Source organism: Rhinolophus sinicus, chromosome 3 (assembly GCF_057876585.1).
Source record: "Rhinolophus sinicus isolate RSI-liver-muscle chromosome 3, RSI-T2T, whole genome shotgun sequence".
Classification (NCBI taxonomy): Eukaryota; Metazoa; Chordata; class Mammalia; order Chiroptera; family Rhinolophidae; genus Rhinolophus; species Rhinolophus sinicus.
Window position 1 is genome coordinate 135,897,697 of NC_142503.1, and position 18,043 is coordinate 135,915,739.

The 18,043-nt window shown below is 43.7% G+C and overlaps 1 protein-coding gene across 3 annotated transcripts in view; it reads right to left on the bottom strand.

Annotated features, from left to right (window-relative positions):
• Nucleotides 1–18,043, bottom strand: part of RASGRP1 (RAS guanyl releasing protein 1) — a 76,166-nt gene that overhangs the window by 3,344 nt on the left and 54,779 nt on the right. For all 3 annotated transcript variants that reach the window (XM_074327920.2, XM_019725514.3, XM_088797134.1), the window contains 10 exons: nt 16,884–17,057; nt 15,337–15,453; nt 12,354–12,629; nt 10,799–10,879; nt 9,407–9,511; nt 8,491–8,600; nt 7,627–7,771; nt 6,870–6,906; nt 6,006–6,158; nt 4,430–4,806 (listed from right to left, as the gene is read on the bottom strand). In XM_074327920.2, the coding sequence (XP_074184021.1) occupies nt 4,430–4,806; nt 6,006–6,158; nt 6,870–6,906; nt 7,627–7,771; nt 8,491–8,600; nt 9,407–9,511; nt 10,799–10,879; nt 12,354–12,629; nt 15,337–15,453; nt 16,884–17,057 (1,575 nt within the window). The remainder of the gene's footprint in view (nt 1–4,429; nt 4,807–6,005; nt 6,159–6,869; nt 6,907–7,626; nt 7,772–8,490; nt 8,601–9,406; nt 9,512–10,798; nt 10,880–12,353; nt 12,630–15,336; nt 15,454–16,883; nt 17,058–18,043) is intronic.

Sequence of the window (18,043 nt, forward strand, 5' to 3'; positions counted from 1 at the left end):
TGTATCTCTAGGGCTTATTTACCACTCATTGTAAGATTGTACCCTTAAACAACATCTGTTCTATCCTCCCACCCCATTGCCTGGTAACTGCCATTTTATTCACTGTTTTTACAAGTTTGACTTTTTAATATTCTACATATTAATGGTAGAATGTAGTACTTGTTTTTCTGTCTGACTTATCTCACTTAGCATAATGTGTTCGAGATTCATTTGTGTTGTTGCAAATGGCAAGGTTTCATTCTTTTTAATATTCCATTGTATATATGTATCACATTTTATCCATTCATTCATCAATGGATTCGTAGGTTGTTTCCATATCTTGGCTATTGTAAATAATGCTGCAGTGAACACGGTGGTGCATTTATGTTTTTGCGTTAGTTTTTTTGTTTTCTTCAGATAAATACCCAGAAGTGGAATTGCTGAATCATATGGTAGTTCTGTTTTCTCATTTTTTGAGGAACCTCCATATTGTTTTCCACATTGATATAACAATTTACATTCCCACCAACAGTGCACGGGGGTTTCCTTTTCTTCACATCCTCATCAGCACTTACTATCGCATGTCTTCCTGACAACAGCTATTCTAACAGGTGTCAGGTGATATTTAATTGTGATTTTGATTTCCATTTCCCTGATGATAAGTGATGTTGAGCAACTTTTCATGTAACTTTTGGCCATCTGTATGTCTTTGGAAAAATGTCTTTTCTCATTTTTAAATTGGATTTTTTGTTGTTATTGAGTTGTAATGAGTTCTTTATATATTTTGGCTATTAACCCCTTGTCTGATGTATGGTTTGCAAAAGTTTTCTGCCATTCTGTAGGTTTCATTTATCATTTTGTTTCTTTTGTGCAAAAGCTTTTAAGTTTGATGTAGTCTCACTTGTTGATTTTTACTTTTGTTGTTTGTGCTTTTGGTGTCATATCCAAAAAATCATTGCCAAAACCAATATTGAGGAGCTTCTTCCCTACGTTTTCTTCCAGGAGTTTTATAGTATCTTATGTTTAAGTTTTTGATCCATTTTGAGTTAAACTTTGTGAGTCGTGTAACATAGGAGTTTTCATTGTTCTGCAAGTGTTTTTCCAGTTTTCCCAACACCATTTGTTGAAGAAACTATGTTTTCCACCTTGGGTACTATTGCCTCCCTTGTCGAATATTAGCTAACTGTACAAGCAGGGGTTTAATTCTGGGCGCTCTTTTCAGTTTCATTGATCTATGTTTATTTTTGTGCCAGTATCATGCTGTTTTTATTACTATAGCTTTGTAGTATAGTTTGAAATCAGGAAGTGTGATACCTCCAGCTTTTTTTAAAATTTTTATTATCAGGATTGCTTTGGCTATTCAGGGTCTTCTGTGGATTCATACTGTTTTGGGGATTTTTTTTTCTATGTCTAAATAATGCCATTGGTATTTTGATGGGGATTGCATTGAATCTATAGATTGCTTTGGGTAGTGTAGGTGTTTCAATAATATTCTTCTAATCTATGACCATAGGTGTTTTTCCATTTGTTCATGTCTTCAGTTTCTTTCAGCAAATTCTTGTCATTTTCATGGTACAGATCTTTCATTTCCTTGGTTAAATCTATTCCAAGTATTTTACTGTTTCTCATGCTATTGCGAATGGGATAGTTTTATTTCTTTTTCAGATGTTTCAACCTTAGTGTATAGAAATGCAACTGATTTTTGTATGTTGATTTTGTATCCTGCCAACTTTACTGAAATTGTTTATTAGTTACAATAGTTTCTTGGTTGAGTCTTTGGAGTTTTCTATACACAGACTCATATTATCTGCAGATAATGATGGTGTTACTTCTTTCTTGTTTTGGGTGTGTTTTATTTATTTTTCTTACCTAATTACTCTAGCTAAGACTTCAGTACTATATTGAGTGGCGAGAATGGGCATCCTTGTCTATTTCTGATCTAAGAGGAAAAGCTTCATATTTTTCTCCATTGAGTACAGTGTGAGCTGGGGGTTTGTTATATGTGTCCCTTGTTATCTTGAGATATGTTCCTTCTGTACCCAATCTGCTGAGATTTTTTATCATGAAAGCATGTTATATTATTTCCCTTTTGATTTCTTTGACCCATTGGTTGTTTAGATTCCATGTATTTGTATATTTCCCAGCGTTACTTTTATTGTTGATTTCTATTTTCATACCATTGTGGTCGGGAAAGATGGTATTATTTCAATCTTTAAATTTGCTAAGATTTATTTTGTGCCCCATCATATGATCTCTCCTAGAAAATGTTCCCTGTGTACTCAAGAAGCATGAGAAATTTTTTGGATGGAATTTTCTATGTATGTAAAGTCGATTTGTTCTAGAGTGTGGTTCTATTCCAACATTTCCTTATTGATTCTCTGTCTATATGACCTATCCATTGCTGACAGGTGGGGTATTGAAGTCCCCTACTATTATTGTATTGTCTATTTCTCCCTTTAGATGTGTTAGTATTTGCTTAATATATTTCAGTGTTCCAGTTATGGCTGTGTATGTATTTACCATTGTTATACCTTGTAATACTCCTTTTTAACCCTTTATACTATAATTAAGTGGTTAATACACCATTCTATTATATAGTTTTCTAATTCTGTTTTTCACCTTTGCTAGAGTATTGTAGGAAAGTAGGAGATGGGAAAACTGGGGACAACAGGCAGTTGTCCAAATACTTTATTCTGTTGGGTCAGTGCACTTCTTTTTGTTTAGAGTACAAAGCTCAGGGTGAGCTTTGAATTACAGATAGATAAGTCATTGTAAGGATTTTACTTAGCGGGAAAGTGGGACTCATTGTTCTTCTAAGGTAATAATGAAGTCTTATCCCTAGGTCTCTGACAGGATAAAAGAGAGGCAGCTGGGAGGATGGTGAGAGGGTTTACGAGCTCTGGTATTACTGGGTAGGAAGTAGTCTGGACCTAACTCATCTCAAAGCTTTCTACCACCACTTCTTGCAGCAAGAAGTCATTGCTGCCAACTACACTGTTCCTTTTCATGGGCATGTAAAATGTCAATATCTGAAGCAAATGGTAGAGAGGGCACGGACTCCTGGCCCTGTGTTTTACAGAGGACCAAACAGCTCACAGAGTGTAAGAGACAGCTCACTAGCTAGTGTAGTAGATGTATCTGGGACTAGAAACACAAATCTTCGTCCCCAAGGCCAAAGTTCTTTCTGCTCCATTTAGTTCACTTTTCAAGATTTCTTCCTTAAAAGTTGCTTTTGGCAGTTTCTATACCTAAAGAGAGAGGGCTTTGTGTAACCCACATTTTGCCACCTTCTGAGTGTTTTGATTCTTAAAGCATGTCTTAAGAATACTCTGAGCAAAAGAGTATGTTTCATTCAGAAAGTCTGTTCTCTTTTCATGTGCTCCTCCTAATACTATGTTCTTTGTTCCAGGCACCAAACCAAAAGTTTCTTCATATGTGTCTCTCAGTTCCTGGGAGTGAGGGAATAAGGTAGGGAATCCTGAGGCCCTCTTGCACAGTCTACTACCCACAGCACTACGTGGAATTAAGTAAGGAATTCTACTGAGGTGGATGTTGGTTTTATATTTGTACTGATAGGCCTCCAGAAACACATGGCCATCCTGGTTGTTTTGAAACAAAGACAGATAGGCATTCCCCCCCTTTAATAAAGTGAATGATAACATTGGAGCTAATATATTTTTGCTTCCCTGTCTCTAAAGTAACGCACCTGTCATTGGTAAGAAACTACTGTCCCCATGACAAGAAGTCTTATCTAAGCCAGCTCACTGTGAGCTTTGTACTCTAAACAAAAGAAGTACATGAGTAATTGACCCTATGGAATTGAGTATTGGGGCAACAGGCAGTTATCCCATCTCCTACTTTGCTATCTTTTCTTTAACCTCATTAGACGTTGTGAGCCTAACAGGAGAAAAGCAGCTCTTGGTACCACAATTATTACCATTTTATAGGATATATTAGAAGAGAGGCTTTTCCTTGGTTGAGCTATGATACTTACCATTATTATTTTGTTTGGTAGCACAAAAATCACCTGCCTTCTCTTAGGAAGATACCTAGACATCCATGAAAGGCCCAAAACATAACCATGACGAATAGATAGAGTAGCAAAGACCTCTGCGGAACCAAGCAAGTTAATTTTAAGTTCCATCTAGAAAAAGGGGGTGGTGTCGGCACAGTAAAGCTGATAGTAGAACCTGGTTTTTCTCAAGGAGCCTTCTGTGAGCAGTTTGGGGCCCTGGCACCAACATTTTCAAATGGTACCTTTACGGCAATAAAGGGAGCCCTGTCTATCCTGTTCTACTCATGTAATATGAACCAGGGCCCCCGGAATCCTTTTTTTCCCTTTCTTTGCTTTATCCTGCTAGTAAATCAACCTGGTCTTAATCATCAGTTTACATGCCCTCTCCTGGTTTAGCCCCACTTCTCTCAGAAAGTCTGAAAAAAAGGAAGGTACCTGTTCCAGCTCTTGGTAGGTTGGGAGTCTGAGGTGATGGAGTTCCTCCTTTGATTTTATGAGGGATTCTTTATTCTCCCACTTGACAAAAGCCCGCCTTTTGTGTGAGACTGGGCTGGGGCATGGAGACGTGGGACTGGAAAGCACATACAGCGTGTCCTGGGCTGCCTTCCTTGGGGAAGTCAGCGCGAAAGTGCTCTCGGTGCCCACCCAAGGCAGCAGCTCAGTCTGGGTGGCTTTGTGGGCAACAGTCCTCCTCAGCCGGACAGAAATCTTCTGTGAGGACACTCCCATGAGCATGATGGTCCGGTCCTTACTCTCCTCACTGTGTTCCACAGCCTCCCCATTAGGGAATGTGAAAGGTCCCTCTTCGGGTGCTGTAGGAAGATACACGACAGCTTAGTTCTCTTCCTCAGAAAAGCAGAGACTCAAGATCGACACATTAGTTTCAAAGGAGATTGTTCTTACTGTTACAGGAATTCCACAGGCCCCAGATGGACTCCTTTTTTGCGCACCCGATTTAGGGGAGAAAGGGGGCTGAAATTCAGGGGCTTTGCTGACCAAGCTGGTATTAGACTACATCCACCCTGAGGTAAGGGCGGTAGGCTTTAAGATAGACTGCAGAACATCTACGTTTCTTGCTTTGCTAAGACTCAGCAGTAATTTTAAGGTATAAAATGTTTTACATATATGGGAGAGAGAGAGAGAGAGCTATCGCTAAACTTTCTAGTCAAGACACGGGATTGGTATAGTCAAAATGCCTTCTGGACAACTTCAAAAGTGCTCTAATTAGCACTTGTAATCTGAAACAACAGTTGAAATATTAGAAACCTTATAAGTATCCTAGTGTAATTTTTTCCTAGGGGAACATAATTTAAATTAACATTAAATATTTACCCAAATAAAGCTCAAAATTATACTGTTATTTAAGCACCAGAATATTTAAATTGTTATATTCATCCTAAAATAATTACACTGTCTTTTTTAGAGGATTATTATGGGTGATATTTTGTACCTTCATTTCCCAACTTTTCTGTAACATAGTTTTATTCCTACCAGCCCAAATTATAAACCCTTCTATGATTTAGGTCAAATTCCTAGACATACAGAAAGCTTGGGACAGATTCTTAGGCACTCTTATCATTTTAGGAGCAAAAGGAAGAAAGCAAATTAAAAAGCAACAGAAAAGGAGCCCTTAAAATGGCAGGAAAAGTTCTAGGAGACCACAATGTTATAAAAGTCAGGAGAGCTGTAAGTTTCAAGAAAGGAAAAGTAGGTGAATGTAGAAAGGTGCAGCCCCTTTCCAGGCTTCACGCTGAGGTTCCAGACTTGTATGCTGTTCTCGGCCACTTTTTGCCCATGAAAATGTGCATTTTATGTGACAGAATTGTGGTGCCCAAAAGTGAAGTGTTACTCTTAAAATACAGGGTGTATAATATTCGGGCACGTCTTCCACAGTGGTATTTGTGCTTGTTTCTATTTAGAGAGAGAGGATAAAGTTACTCTTTCCTCCTTGAAAATCTGATCCTTTCCATTTCACGTTCCAAGATGAATGTTCCCAGGACCTGGTACTTACCGTGGAGCAGATCTTTGGCTCCTAGTGAGCAAAGGCTGGACGCCGGCCCCACAGAGGTGCTGTTCTCGGTGGGAGCTGCCGAATTCTTGGCTCGCTTCTTGCACTCGAACACAACCAGATCTTTGCATTGCTTGTGGCAGTTCATCCCGCAGTCTGTGCACAAGACACTCTGGTCAGTAAGTCTTTCGGTTCCCTCTTTAGGGTCTCAAAACCACATCCATGCAGCTCTCTTAGCACACATGCCTGTCCTATTTTCTGGAGCTGGGACACCTAATGTTCCGAATGAGCCCAGCATTTTCCCTTGGCCCACCCCGATCTCTGAGTCACCTAAGTGGCATCCTGTTACCTTGGAGGGTAGAGGTGGGATCTTGGTTATCCCACACACTGCCTACTCTAAGGAGACTGGGGGCTCCCAGCGGTTAGGTCCTCTTTCTTTTTTACAGTGAAAGGACTCCTTTCTTTCAGCCCTGAATTTTTCTAGTCACAAGGTATCTACCGATAAAAGGAAAGCCGACAAGGGTCTTTGGTAATCACTTCTGTTCCAAAAGTGATTCTGTGCCTTTCATTGGGGATCTACCTTTCCATGACCATGTGAGAGTATAATCTCCTACCAGCCATCTCTATTTCTAGGACTGCCGAGGCAGAGAGAGGATCTTATAAAGGGAAGCTGCATAACTGGTCACTCTGGCACTCCTCTCGACTGTCTGGTGGCAGCCACTCGCGGGGTGCTCTAGGGAAGCCATTTTGGGGGTGAGCTGTGCTGAGAGGTTGTGGACTGAATGGACTACTACTGTGGGTAAAATGCTTTGTAGGAGAGCCGCTAAGCCACGGAGAAACAATGCAGCCGACAGCTTGGCGCCTTACCTTTACATCGATATCCTTGTTTGATCACTCCCCAGAGCTGCAAGACAAACGAGACAATGCACCACAGTCACCCATCAGGTAGGAGGCTAGGCACTGGCGTCCAGTCTGGATTTTCCCTCATTCTATTTTCTACTTCAGGTGGCAGGGGAACCTCATTTATCTCTCATGTATTGTCCCTCGTGACCTTAAGTTGCAAACAGGAAAAGTTCGTGCTGATGAAGGTCAAATGTTCTTAAGAAGCTTATTACAGTAGATTTAGGAGCCAGGCCTTCCCCAAGCCTGAAGAGGCTTGTCAGGGCTCCAAAACAGAAACAGGCTTGTCAGGGCTCCAAACTAAAGAACAAGGATATAGAATCCTGGGGTCAGGGCCCGGGTGGGGCAGAGGAAGGGCAGAGCCTGGAGGGCTTCTTACAGGCAGTTCCCTTTAAAGTGGGGACGGGCGCGGGTGTCTCCTACTGCTTTTTCATAACATTTGGAACAGCATTGTGATACTTAAAAAGTATATCCCAATTCAATATTTCTTTACCATTTATCCAAGGCTTCAACGCACCAGAGGGAAAATAAAGCAGGAAGGAATGGGAAAAGGTGGGTGCAAGTAAAAACCATGTATGTGAGGACCAGGTTGTTATGGGTGTTTGCTTAGGCTCTAAGCTGGTCTAAGTCATTGGGGGTTGTGAGGTCTGTGCCTGGCTTACTCATTTAACCTGTCTCATACTCTTCCCCAGTTCAACCCTGAAGCACTCTAAGAACAACTTACAAATCCAGCACAGTTGTCACAGAAAGTGGGCTTCAGGTAGGTTGTCTCTTGGAAGTTGTGAGGAAAGCCCAGGCCCAGCTTAGAGTAGATTGAGCTGGCCCTCATGAAGTAGGCCGTGATCTCGTCCCTGCTGATAAGGCCTTCCCTGCCAGCAAATGACACGGAGAAGGGTGTGAGGGGGGAAGCAAGGGCAGCTTCGAGCCTCAGAAGCTCACCTTTCTTTTTATCCTTGAGTGGTAGGTAGTACAGTGTGTATTACCTGGGAATTACCTCCAGGAGCCTTCCTCTTAATAAGGATACATGAATAGCATGTAATAAGTAGGTGAGATGGGATTACTCATCTTTACAGTTGTTGTTTGGCTAAAGTGTTTTCCTAATGTCACCACTGTCTATATGACTTGAAAAAGAAATGGTGGACATTTTGTGTATATAGAGAGAAATACCTTACGCAGCAGTTTCTGACTTCAGACTTCAGAATATAATACATAACTGGAACCCACCAACCATACATTTGATTTTATATGGAGAATCAAGATAAAACTTACATAACTGTGCAAAAAGTAAATATGCAAATTATTAATTATTAGTTTCTCATAACCTATAAGTACAAAACAAGAAAGAAGACTTAAACTTTTTAAAATTTACAGTTGACTATTCCTAAACTGATTTCACAGTTTATTGTGGTCCTAACAAAAGCCAGACAGGCATTCATCTGATGATTGCTCTGTTAGCCCCAGTATCTTAGCCCAAATATCATTAAGTGATCACAGCAGCAACACATCCAAGATAAATTCTCCTAGCGATGCCCATAAACTTTTTGTGCCTAAGGGCTTATAACCATGTATTCCATACACAAACCCTCACCTGTCTTTGTCCATCACGCAGAAGGAAAATGGAAAACTCGCAGCAATCTTTTCAAATTCTTCCTGAGAAATGTAACCATCTTGGTCGTGATCATAGTTCTTGAAGACAGACTGTGAAAAAAGGAATTTCTTTGGTGATTACTGAAGAGAAAACAGTCATTTCTCCCTTTAGCCAAATGACAAGGGCCGGAGCAGCTGGTAAAAGCCTCCTCCTCAGCCTGAATGAGAGGAACCAGGAAACATGCTCCTTAGGCTGCTGCGAAGATGCGTGGGTCACATCCCAGGTCCTTGCTGGTCCCAGAATCTGGAGGGTGACCAAAGGCTTTCGATCCCTTGGCATGTCAATTATCCGTCACCCTGCACAGAGGGGCGTTCTCCCTCCACTCTGCCCTTTGATCGCTCAGCTCAGAGTGCACCATCTCTGAAGCTTCTACTAACCAGCTCAGTCCTCTACCACTCATTGTTCCTCATCTCTTGTTAACGCTGGAGTGGTCCACAGGATAAATGTAGAAATATGAACCTATGTAGTGCCCCTTCAGCATCTAGCACAGTGAACTGAATCAAGCAGTGCCAACATTTTCAATTTTAGATTCTCCTTATTACCTTTACTTATACTCAGACCTTTTCCAACATCTCTCTGCCCCCACATCAACTGGCAACCTTTCCATATATACACTCCTGCTGGGTCTTTAAGAGAAGGCAGAGATCCCCCCATAATGAGGTCCCCTGTGTTGGCAAAATGTAGCTTCTGAACTGTTCTGCAGCCACAATGTGAGAAGTTGTTCCCTGTGCTCACATAGGAATGAGTTTCAAGTTTCTCACCTTGTGTTTCTACCACTGCCCCCTCCCCCTCTCCCAACATACAAAACTAAGCCTGGCAGTGCCTGGCTTTTGTCTGCTGAAACAGCTGTACTTACATCCACCATCCTCTGGACGTGTTTGCTTATAGTCTTTGGGTCAGGCTTGGGAGACACTCCAGAGGCCCAATCCACAACTACTGGTGGCTTTGAAGGTGTTAGTGGCTAAAATGAAATAAGCAGAGAAATCTCCGTGATTATAATGCACTGTAATTTACGGCTCCTTCCTTTCCCACTAGCCGATGGCTGCATCTACCTGACAGCTGTGAACACCCACCTGTGTGTGTGGTAAGGAGCAGAGAGCCCAGGTCATTGAAATTTAGAACAGTAATCGTGGCTAACACTGTTACTGTGCTTTACGGTTTACAAAATGCTCCTCACATTGTCTCCATCTACAGATAATGTAAAATTCTCAATTTAATCTGAGTTTCAGTTTCCTCCCCATTAAACTTTTTTGTCAAAGCTATCAATAAAGAGTAAAGTAGATCACTTATTTACTATTTAGTGGGGATGTAGATGAGGAGAAAAATAGCTAAAAGGCAGGAAGACACAAGAAAAAAGTCTAAGGCCTGGACAAGCTGAGATGGATTCCACCCTTAAATATTTAAGACTTGACCCGACTTAAAATCTCTTCTAAAAACAAGAGAAGGTACCCTTTCTGAAGAAGAACCTACCAGTGAACATCTTTCATTACAATAGGAAGCTAGAACTTGATCTGTATAGAGACAATGAAATTTAGCCATCTGACAGGTCAGCTGTGTCTCTTATGTGGGGGCACTCTCTCCCCTTGAGTACCACTTGTTTGGGGCCTGGGAAGCTTCCCAGGACACTGGCAATTACTGGTCCCTCAGGAGGAAGACTGCCATTATTAACCTGCCTGCAGGAGAGGCGGGGCCAGATAACCTGTGAAGCTCCTGCTGTGCAGTACCCACCCCGCTATTGGAGGGCTGCTCTGCACAAAGGTCTCTTTCTGACCCATGTGACTCCTGGATAACGGGGCTTGTGTATCTACCAAGCTGGAAATCTGCTGAAGTTCGGCTTCTGATAGTATGCATATGGCTCTCATTATCATCAACAAATCACAGAAGGGAAAGAACGATGTGGGGACACTTCATACTACATGGGAGGGAGAGGTCACTCCAGCCCACAGTACTGCCTCCCTTCTCTACCTTGTAAACCACTGACTGATTTCACTGCTCATTTTAATGCCCTATGGCATTTAGTTATTTACCTTTCACACATGAATCTTACCCCTTCAACCACAGGCTATTTATGGTAGGAACTAGTCCTCATGCATACGTACATTGAAGCTTTCTCTGTTCCTAGCACACGGTTGGGCACACAGTAGAAACAACACACTAACTGAACTAAAAGTCCCTTCAGATGAATGACGTTGATAGGCAGCTTGTACACCACCTGTTACCTGTAGGAGTCTTAATATGACAAACTCACTGGGGCTTTGTGGTTCCTTGGTTCCCGGGCGTAGGAAAGCTCATAGATTTCGTCCTCCGTGTAGTAGAGATCCAGGGATAACTGCAGATCAAAGGAGAACGGGGTAATTGTTCGGATGCTGTCTGCCTTGCCCAGGGCTGATGTGTTTCTTTCTTAGTTCTTCCTCTCTAGTGGTTTAGTCTAGGCTCTTACGAGTTGGCTTTTAAATTTAAAAATTCACAAAGTTTGGAGGGTGTAACACCCACTGTTGCAATACCGCAAGCACTAGTTCTTTCTCGTTAAAATGTTTTTGAATTTTGGAAACTTCTCAAGATGCTCTCATTTAAACTATAATATCTAAGCCTTTACATAGAGCTTAGGCCCTAACTGCTCAGATGGTCCACATCTCACTCGTTCTCTCCCAAAGCAGGCAGATGACCTGAAAGGACCGTTTGCATGACCTGATATTAAAATTTGATTCTAGCAACAGAACCCAGTTTGAATGATAACAAGTATTAGACGATTCAGAGTTAATGAGTTCCATTTATCTTAGAACTATAAAATTTTAGAGGTGAGAAGTCTTTGAAATAATCTTAACCTGGAGTCTGTGGATGGGCTTCAGGCGGTCCAGAACTCCAAAACATACAAGTTTTTGCATATATGGCTCATGTATATTTTTCGGAGAAGAATGTTCACAGCTCTCATTACAGGATTTGTGATTCCAAAATGTTAAGATTCTGTACTTCTTTCCACTGATGATGATATCAAAGGCCGAGACCTGTCAAGGTCACCTTGCCAGTTAGTGAAAAGGCTGGGATTAGACACCAGCCGGATGTGAAGCCGGGGGCTCGACCAGAATCACCCTGTGATATACGTACAGGCTATGCTAGTTATTCCATTTTGCAACAAAAGTGGATGAAAAATTGTGTAATTTTAGAACTACCAGAAAAGTTAGAAGTCATTCCAGACACGAATCCCTGATTTTACAGAGGAGGAACAGGACTTAGTCACATGCCCACAGTCACACAGCTAGTAAGCTGCAGAACTGCACGTCTGGAAGGAGGGAGCTCGTCTGGTCTCCCTATTTCCCCAAAGTGCAAATCCTGGTCTCCTGCACCGATACAAGTGTGTCGCTTTCCCTTGGCTTACATGCTTCCAGGAGCAGGGATCTAGGCCAGTGGGGGCAGGGGCCAAATACTGAACCTGTTTTTCTTTTGAATTCACTGCCTTGTCCTTTTTTTATGAGAACACACTGTCTCCGTCTCTCACCAAGCCTGTGTCCTGATTGGCTGTCAGCTCCTCCCAGAGAGCTTAGGACTGCTTTTGCAGGGAGGGGGAAATGTCCCTAGGAGTCCCGAGAGCATACAGCACGTGGGTCTGAGTGCAGGCTCTGCTGCTGACTGTGTGGTCCTCAGGCAGGTTATGTCTTTGTGCCTCAGTATCCCCCTCCAGAAAATGCAGGTAACAGTATTTACTTCCTATAGTTCCTATGAGGATTAGCTGAGCTCTGTTTGGTGGGGTGCAGAGTGGCCCCTGGCACACAGGTGCTCGGCCCTCGTCTCCTGGGGGGGCTCACCGTCAGCAGGTGTACCAAGTCCTTGTTGGCCTCCAGGGGCGGGGCCACCTCTTGCAGCTGGACCAGTTCGTTGATGTGATTGTAAAGGGCCAGCAGCTTGTGGACGTTCACCTTCCCGTCCTCCAGGTGGTCCGGCATGGCTTCGTACAGGGAGATGAGGTCCTTGAGGTGCACCCCCAGGATGGGGATCTTAAAATGGGTGCACTCCCCATAGGCGCGCCGGTAGTTGTCATAGTTTCTGCAGGAGGACAGCAGCTCTGTCATCTCCCCCAGGACCTACAAAGCAGAGAAGAGACCCACTCACAGGTACCTTTCCAGGCAGGTGTACTGTCTACAGGGGCCACCTTGTTGACTCTCCGCCTCTACCATCACTTCACCCCAGCCCTACTCTGTCGGCCAGGGGATGATTCATCTGAAAGGTGCGGATTATGTCAAACGTCACAGAAGGTGTTTTACTTGAGCCCACTACATAACTGGAAAAAACCTGAGATGAGGCCTTATTTATCATTTTTATATTAAAATTTGTCTTTTAAAAAAATAAGTAAGACCTGGGCTGGCCCTGTGGCTCAGGTGGTTGGAGCTCCTGGCGCCGAGGGCTGCCAGTTCGATTCTCACATGGGCCAGTGGGCTCTCAACCACAAGGTTGCCAGTTCGATTCCTCAAGTCCCGCAAGGGATGGTGGGCTCCGCCCCCTGCAACTAAGATTGAACACGGCACCTTGAGCTGAGCTGCCGCTGAGCTCCTGGATGGCTCAGTTGGTTGGAGTGCGTCCTCTCAACCACAGGGTTGCTGGTTCGACTCCCGCAAGGGAGGGTGGGCTGCGCCCCCTGCAACTAGCAACAGCAACTGGACCTGGAGCTGAGCTGCGCCCTCCACAACTAAGACTGAAAGGACGGCAACTTGGCTTGGAGGAAGTCCTGAAAGTACACACTGTTCCCCAATAAAGTCCTGTTCCCCTTCCCCAAATAAAAAGGAGAGTGAAAGAAAGACCTGATGTAAAAATTAAAGCTAGACGCGTATATAGTGAACAGTAAGTGTCCCTCTGACCTCTGTCCCCAAGCCATGCAGTTCCCCTCCCTCGTGTCATCTGAATGCTTCTAGAGACACTGCACTGCTGAGCAGCTGAAATGGGATGTAGCTGAAATGGGATGTCAGAAGTGCTGACTTGCTGGCACGGGGAAAGGCCTGTGTTAAGTGGCGCTTTATCAGCAGGCCATTGCATGTTCTTCGCTCTGTGGCCACCTCAGTGATTCTGAAAACAAAAATGGGCCTATGTCTAGGAAGCAGCTGGGCAGCTGGCACTCCATTCACTAACTAAAAGCTGGAACTAGAGAGACTAAATCACCTAGACCAATTCCCAGCAAAGGACACGCAAGAGAATGAGGCAGAAGCCCCAGGCAGCTCTTCATCAGAGCTCACCCACTCCCTCGGCCCTGGAACGGGCGTGGCTGCTCATCAGCACAGAAAAGGAGCGGCCCGATGTGGTGGTCTTGTCACACACGCCTGGTTCCAGTCAGCACGCAGGTCACAACCCCACTCCCCGTGTGTGAGTGGGAAGAAAGACAGGAAGTAAAGACTGCCAGTCAAGTTACAACTCAAAATTACCATTTTAAACACTGCCAGAAATCCTTTTAATAAAACTGGCCTAAGAAGTACCATTTCTCCCCAGTTGAAGATTCTGAGGTTCTGGCATCGGCCTCCCTCAGTCCCTGAGCTGGCAAGAGCACCTCTTCCTCACACATCTCTAGCTAACAGTGCAGGTGAGCGTGAAGTGTGGAAGGTGCTCAGACGAGAGGCGAAGAGCAAAAAGGAGAGATGTTTGTTCTTAGGAGGTGAAACAAAACTACCAGGGGGTACACTCGCTTTAACCCGGGACTTACTAATTCACTACGTAGACCAGCCTGAGGTGCAAGCAGCTGCAGACAGGGAAGCACTGCAGTGGGGGACCCCAAGCTGAAGAAGAGGAGCAAGCTCTAAGTGAAATGACACAGAGACAACTTAATCTGTATTTTCTCTGTCACATCTGAGACGCGGGCAATCTTTTCAGTTCCACCTGGTCTCCACAGAACTAAGGGAATTACAAGGTGACCAGACCACTGATGGGTGGGAGTAGGGGAGCTCCACAGAGCCCAGCACTGTGAGAGCATGTATGACTAGTAAGCGACTCCCAAAGGAGCGAAACACCTGGGAAAAACAGATGGGGCGATGAGGCGCAGGCATCTCTCCCTAAGAATGTCTCTCCGTGCCAGCTTGGGAGAATGGGGGTTTGAGTTTAGGAAGGGAGGGCTGGTTGGTCCACTTAAATGAGAGGAAATGCTCAGAAGAGCAGTCGTCTAGCCCATGCCATATATTGCTGCAGCGATATCTTCAGTATATCATAGTGGCTTATGTTTCTAGTAACGGCCTTATGTTATAAAAGATTAAAGTCTCTTCTGTAAAATCTAAGAATGTAGAAAAGTGCATAGGATATTTAAGAAAAACATTCCTCAGTGAAACACTCTATTACACAATGGTGCCTGAAAAACTCATTTCCAATTATCTGGGTAAATTTATCCAGAATGTCATTCTCCAAGGGATGTTGAGAGGTAGGGTTTTAATGTGTCACTATGTAACTACACTTGATGTGCAGACTGAACTATGGTCAACTGAACCACTCTTCCGTGCGGGAAAACATTTTGGAGTAAGGGAGTCAGTATTTAAGACGGTGACCGAATATCCAGTGGCATATGAACATGGGAAAGCACATTATTTCAGCTGACCAGCGGGAACGTGTGCAGTGGCACTGAGCCAAGACTGAATCACAGCCACTCATACCTGTGACGTCCCTATCCTGTGGGTTTTACTGGGGTTTACCTCCTCCGTATTTTGCCTGGTGGGTGGGATGGTGTGGTTCACAAATGCTTCTTGGGTTGCCCCTACGGAGGAAACACTGACACTGGTCCTAAGAATGCTGCTAAGGAGCCGCAGAGGAGACAGCACTGACCTTGTTGATTTCGGGTGGGACGTGCGAACTTGTCTCTTTGAGCCTGGAGATTGAGCTGTGACAGAGACCACCTATCACAGCCATCAGTGTGTTGAAGTTCTGTAGTTGGTGGAGCTTCTGTGACACATAAAACAGATGGAAACAGAGTCACTGTACAGGTCAGTTACATGCGAGTTTACAGGCTGCCTCTCATCTCTGTGTCCCGTCTTCCTTCTGCGGGTCAAAGACTAGCAATCAGGTGTTGCAATTTCCTGTTGATTTCTCCTCTTAGCCTTAATTCCAGACCACTAGGTGCCAAGCCAGACAAGGTGTCACATCTACCTCCTTTCGTGTTGCTGGTCTGACCACCATCTAGATCAGTGGTTTCTAAGAACCACCGAAAGTACCGTGTTTTCCCGAAAATAAGACATAGCTGGACCATCAGCGCTACTGCGTCTTTTGGAGCAAAAATTAATATAAGACCCGGTGTTATTATATTATAAGACCCGGTCTTATCTTACTATAAGACATTATAGTCTATAACATAGACCGGGTCTTATATTAATTTTTGCGACCGGGTCTTATATTAATTTTTGCTCCAAAAGACACATTACAGCTGATAGTCCGGCTAGGTCTTATTTTTGGGGAAACACGGTACTAATTTGACACCCAGATTTTTGGACCCAAATCCAGATATTCTGATTGCCTGGGTCTGGGGTTGACCTTAGGAGTCTGTGCTTTTAATATACCTCTAGTTAATATCAGAGCAGGTGGTCCCTGTACCAGACTTCGAGGAACACTGGTGTAGACCATCTGGAGCTGGAAAAATGTTTCATTCAGTATAATCTTTTATATCCTTCATACCAAATTAACCAGACTTATTTTTGAGGGTAAGGACTTTGTCTTAATTCCTTGGCAATGCCAGTGCCTACAGAGGTCAGTAATTGGGACAGAGAAGCTAGAATCTGGTGAATTTAAAATAATGTGTCCATAGCACTGCAGGCCCTCGAATAACATCATTTCAGTCAACATCATTTCATTATAATGATGCCACAGGAACCTAAGTCTTGTTTATATCAATTAGCCTATGGTAAAATGGGTTTCATTATATGTCGTTTCTCGTAAAGTCACAGAACCTATTGATGATAAGTGAGGACTCACTGTACTGTTTTCCTCTTATCAAATGTTTACACATTGCTCCTCAAACATTAAACCCAGACATTTCACACAGCATGAGCTCAAAGACCTAAGACAACTCCAGCCCCAGGCAAACTTGGAATTACCCTTTCCTTTGCCATGTGGGCCAGATTTGGGAAAACAATGCAGGCTGGTAAGCATCTGAAAAATGGTAACGATCTAAAATAGGTCTAAAACCATATCCTGACCCCTGAGATGGCCCTCTCCACGTTGCCCTTGTCTGGGAAATAGAAGTCACCATGTCTAGATCTCAGGACAGTTTAAGGTACACTAACCCCAAGTCTTTCAGGAGGGAAAGACTTTGCAGGGTAGGGGGGGAGAGGGGATAATTTACCCCATAGCCCAGGCCAAACTTTTACTCCATCACTCACCTGGGCCACCTGGATGAACTTGATAAAGACTTCAGCTCGGAGCTGCGGGGTGGGGCGGCTGAGCACCATCAGCTGGACCCACTGGGAGATGCCGTTGCACAGGGCAATGGACCGCTCCATGGTAGGGTTCTCCTTCACGCAGCTGTTCACCAGGTAATTCTGATAATCAGAGAACTGGGGGGAAAGAAACCCATCAGGATGGCTGCTCTGCTGTTCTGGGAGACCTGAGTGGCATGTCCCCTCTGTGCAGCTGATGGCTCAGAACTGCCATGGGACAGAGGAGCTCTGGGCCCTCCTCCCTGTCATGCCCTCTGCTTGGCTGAAAAGAAATGGTAGGGCGGAAATCTTTCTTACTGTGCCCACAGCATGGTCAGTACACCACAAGTCATTAGGCATAAGTGGATGTATACCTGGCAATCCAACACATTAGTTAATCCAAATGTTGTATTTGGGTTGATACTCATACTTCTAAATTCTAAAGAATACAGAATAGAAGGAAAATCTCCATACTAATTCCAGCTCTGCTGCTGAAGGGCAAATATGTATATATATTGGCTGAGTGACTAGGAATATATATATATATATATTCCTCTTATAAAACTATTTTTCTCCTGTTCCTCCCTTGCATGCTCTCCATCTTCCACTTCTTTCTTCTCTCCTTTTTTTCTCTTTCCCTCCTCTCCCTCTCCCGCTCCCCCAGCTGTTTTCTTACCTTAAAAACGGGATGATAAAATCTTCCCTATCTAGCACATGGAATTGTTATGATCAAACATGATAATATGTGAAAGCACTTTAATTTTTCAAAGTGCTACATACATGTGAGGTGGTGCTAATGGGATAATTATTAACTTCAGGTGAAAGCAAACCTGTTTGGATTTCCTTTGAACTTGAACAGAAGCCAAGTGAGTAGCATACATGAAACCTGGTTAGCTAATTCTGTGACCACAGTTTCCCAGCTGGACAATAGCACTGACTATGGTTGACAATGAAACAGCATATACGAAACTAGAAAGATCCCAGATCACTGTATAAGTAATGATGGTAGCTCTTGTGTCTTTGTCACAACCAATCCTGCTCAAATAGGATAACCAATAGGGAGTAGTCTATCTGCTCCAATGCTCTATGGAAGTTTTTGGTGCTGCACCCCCCCTATTTCCAGC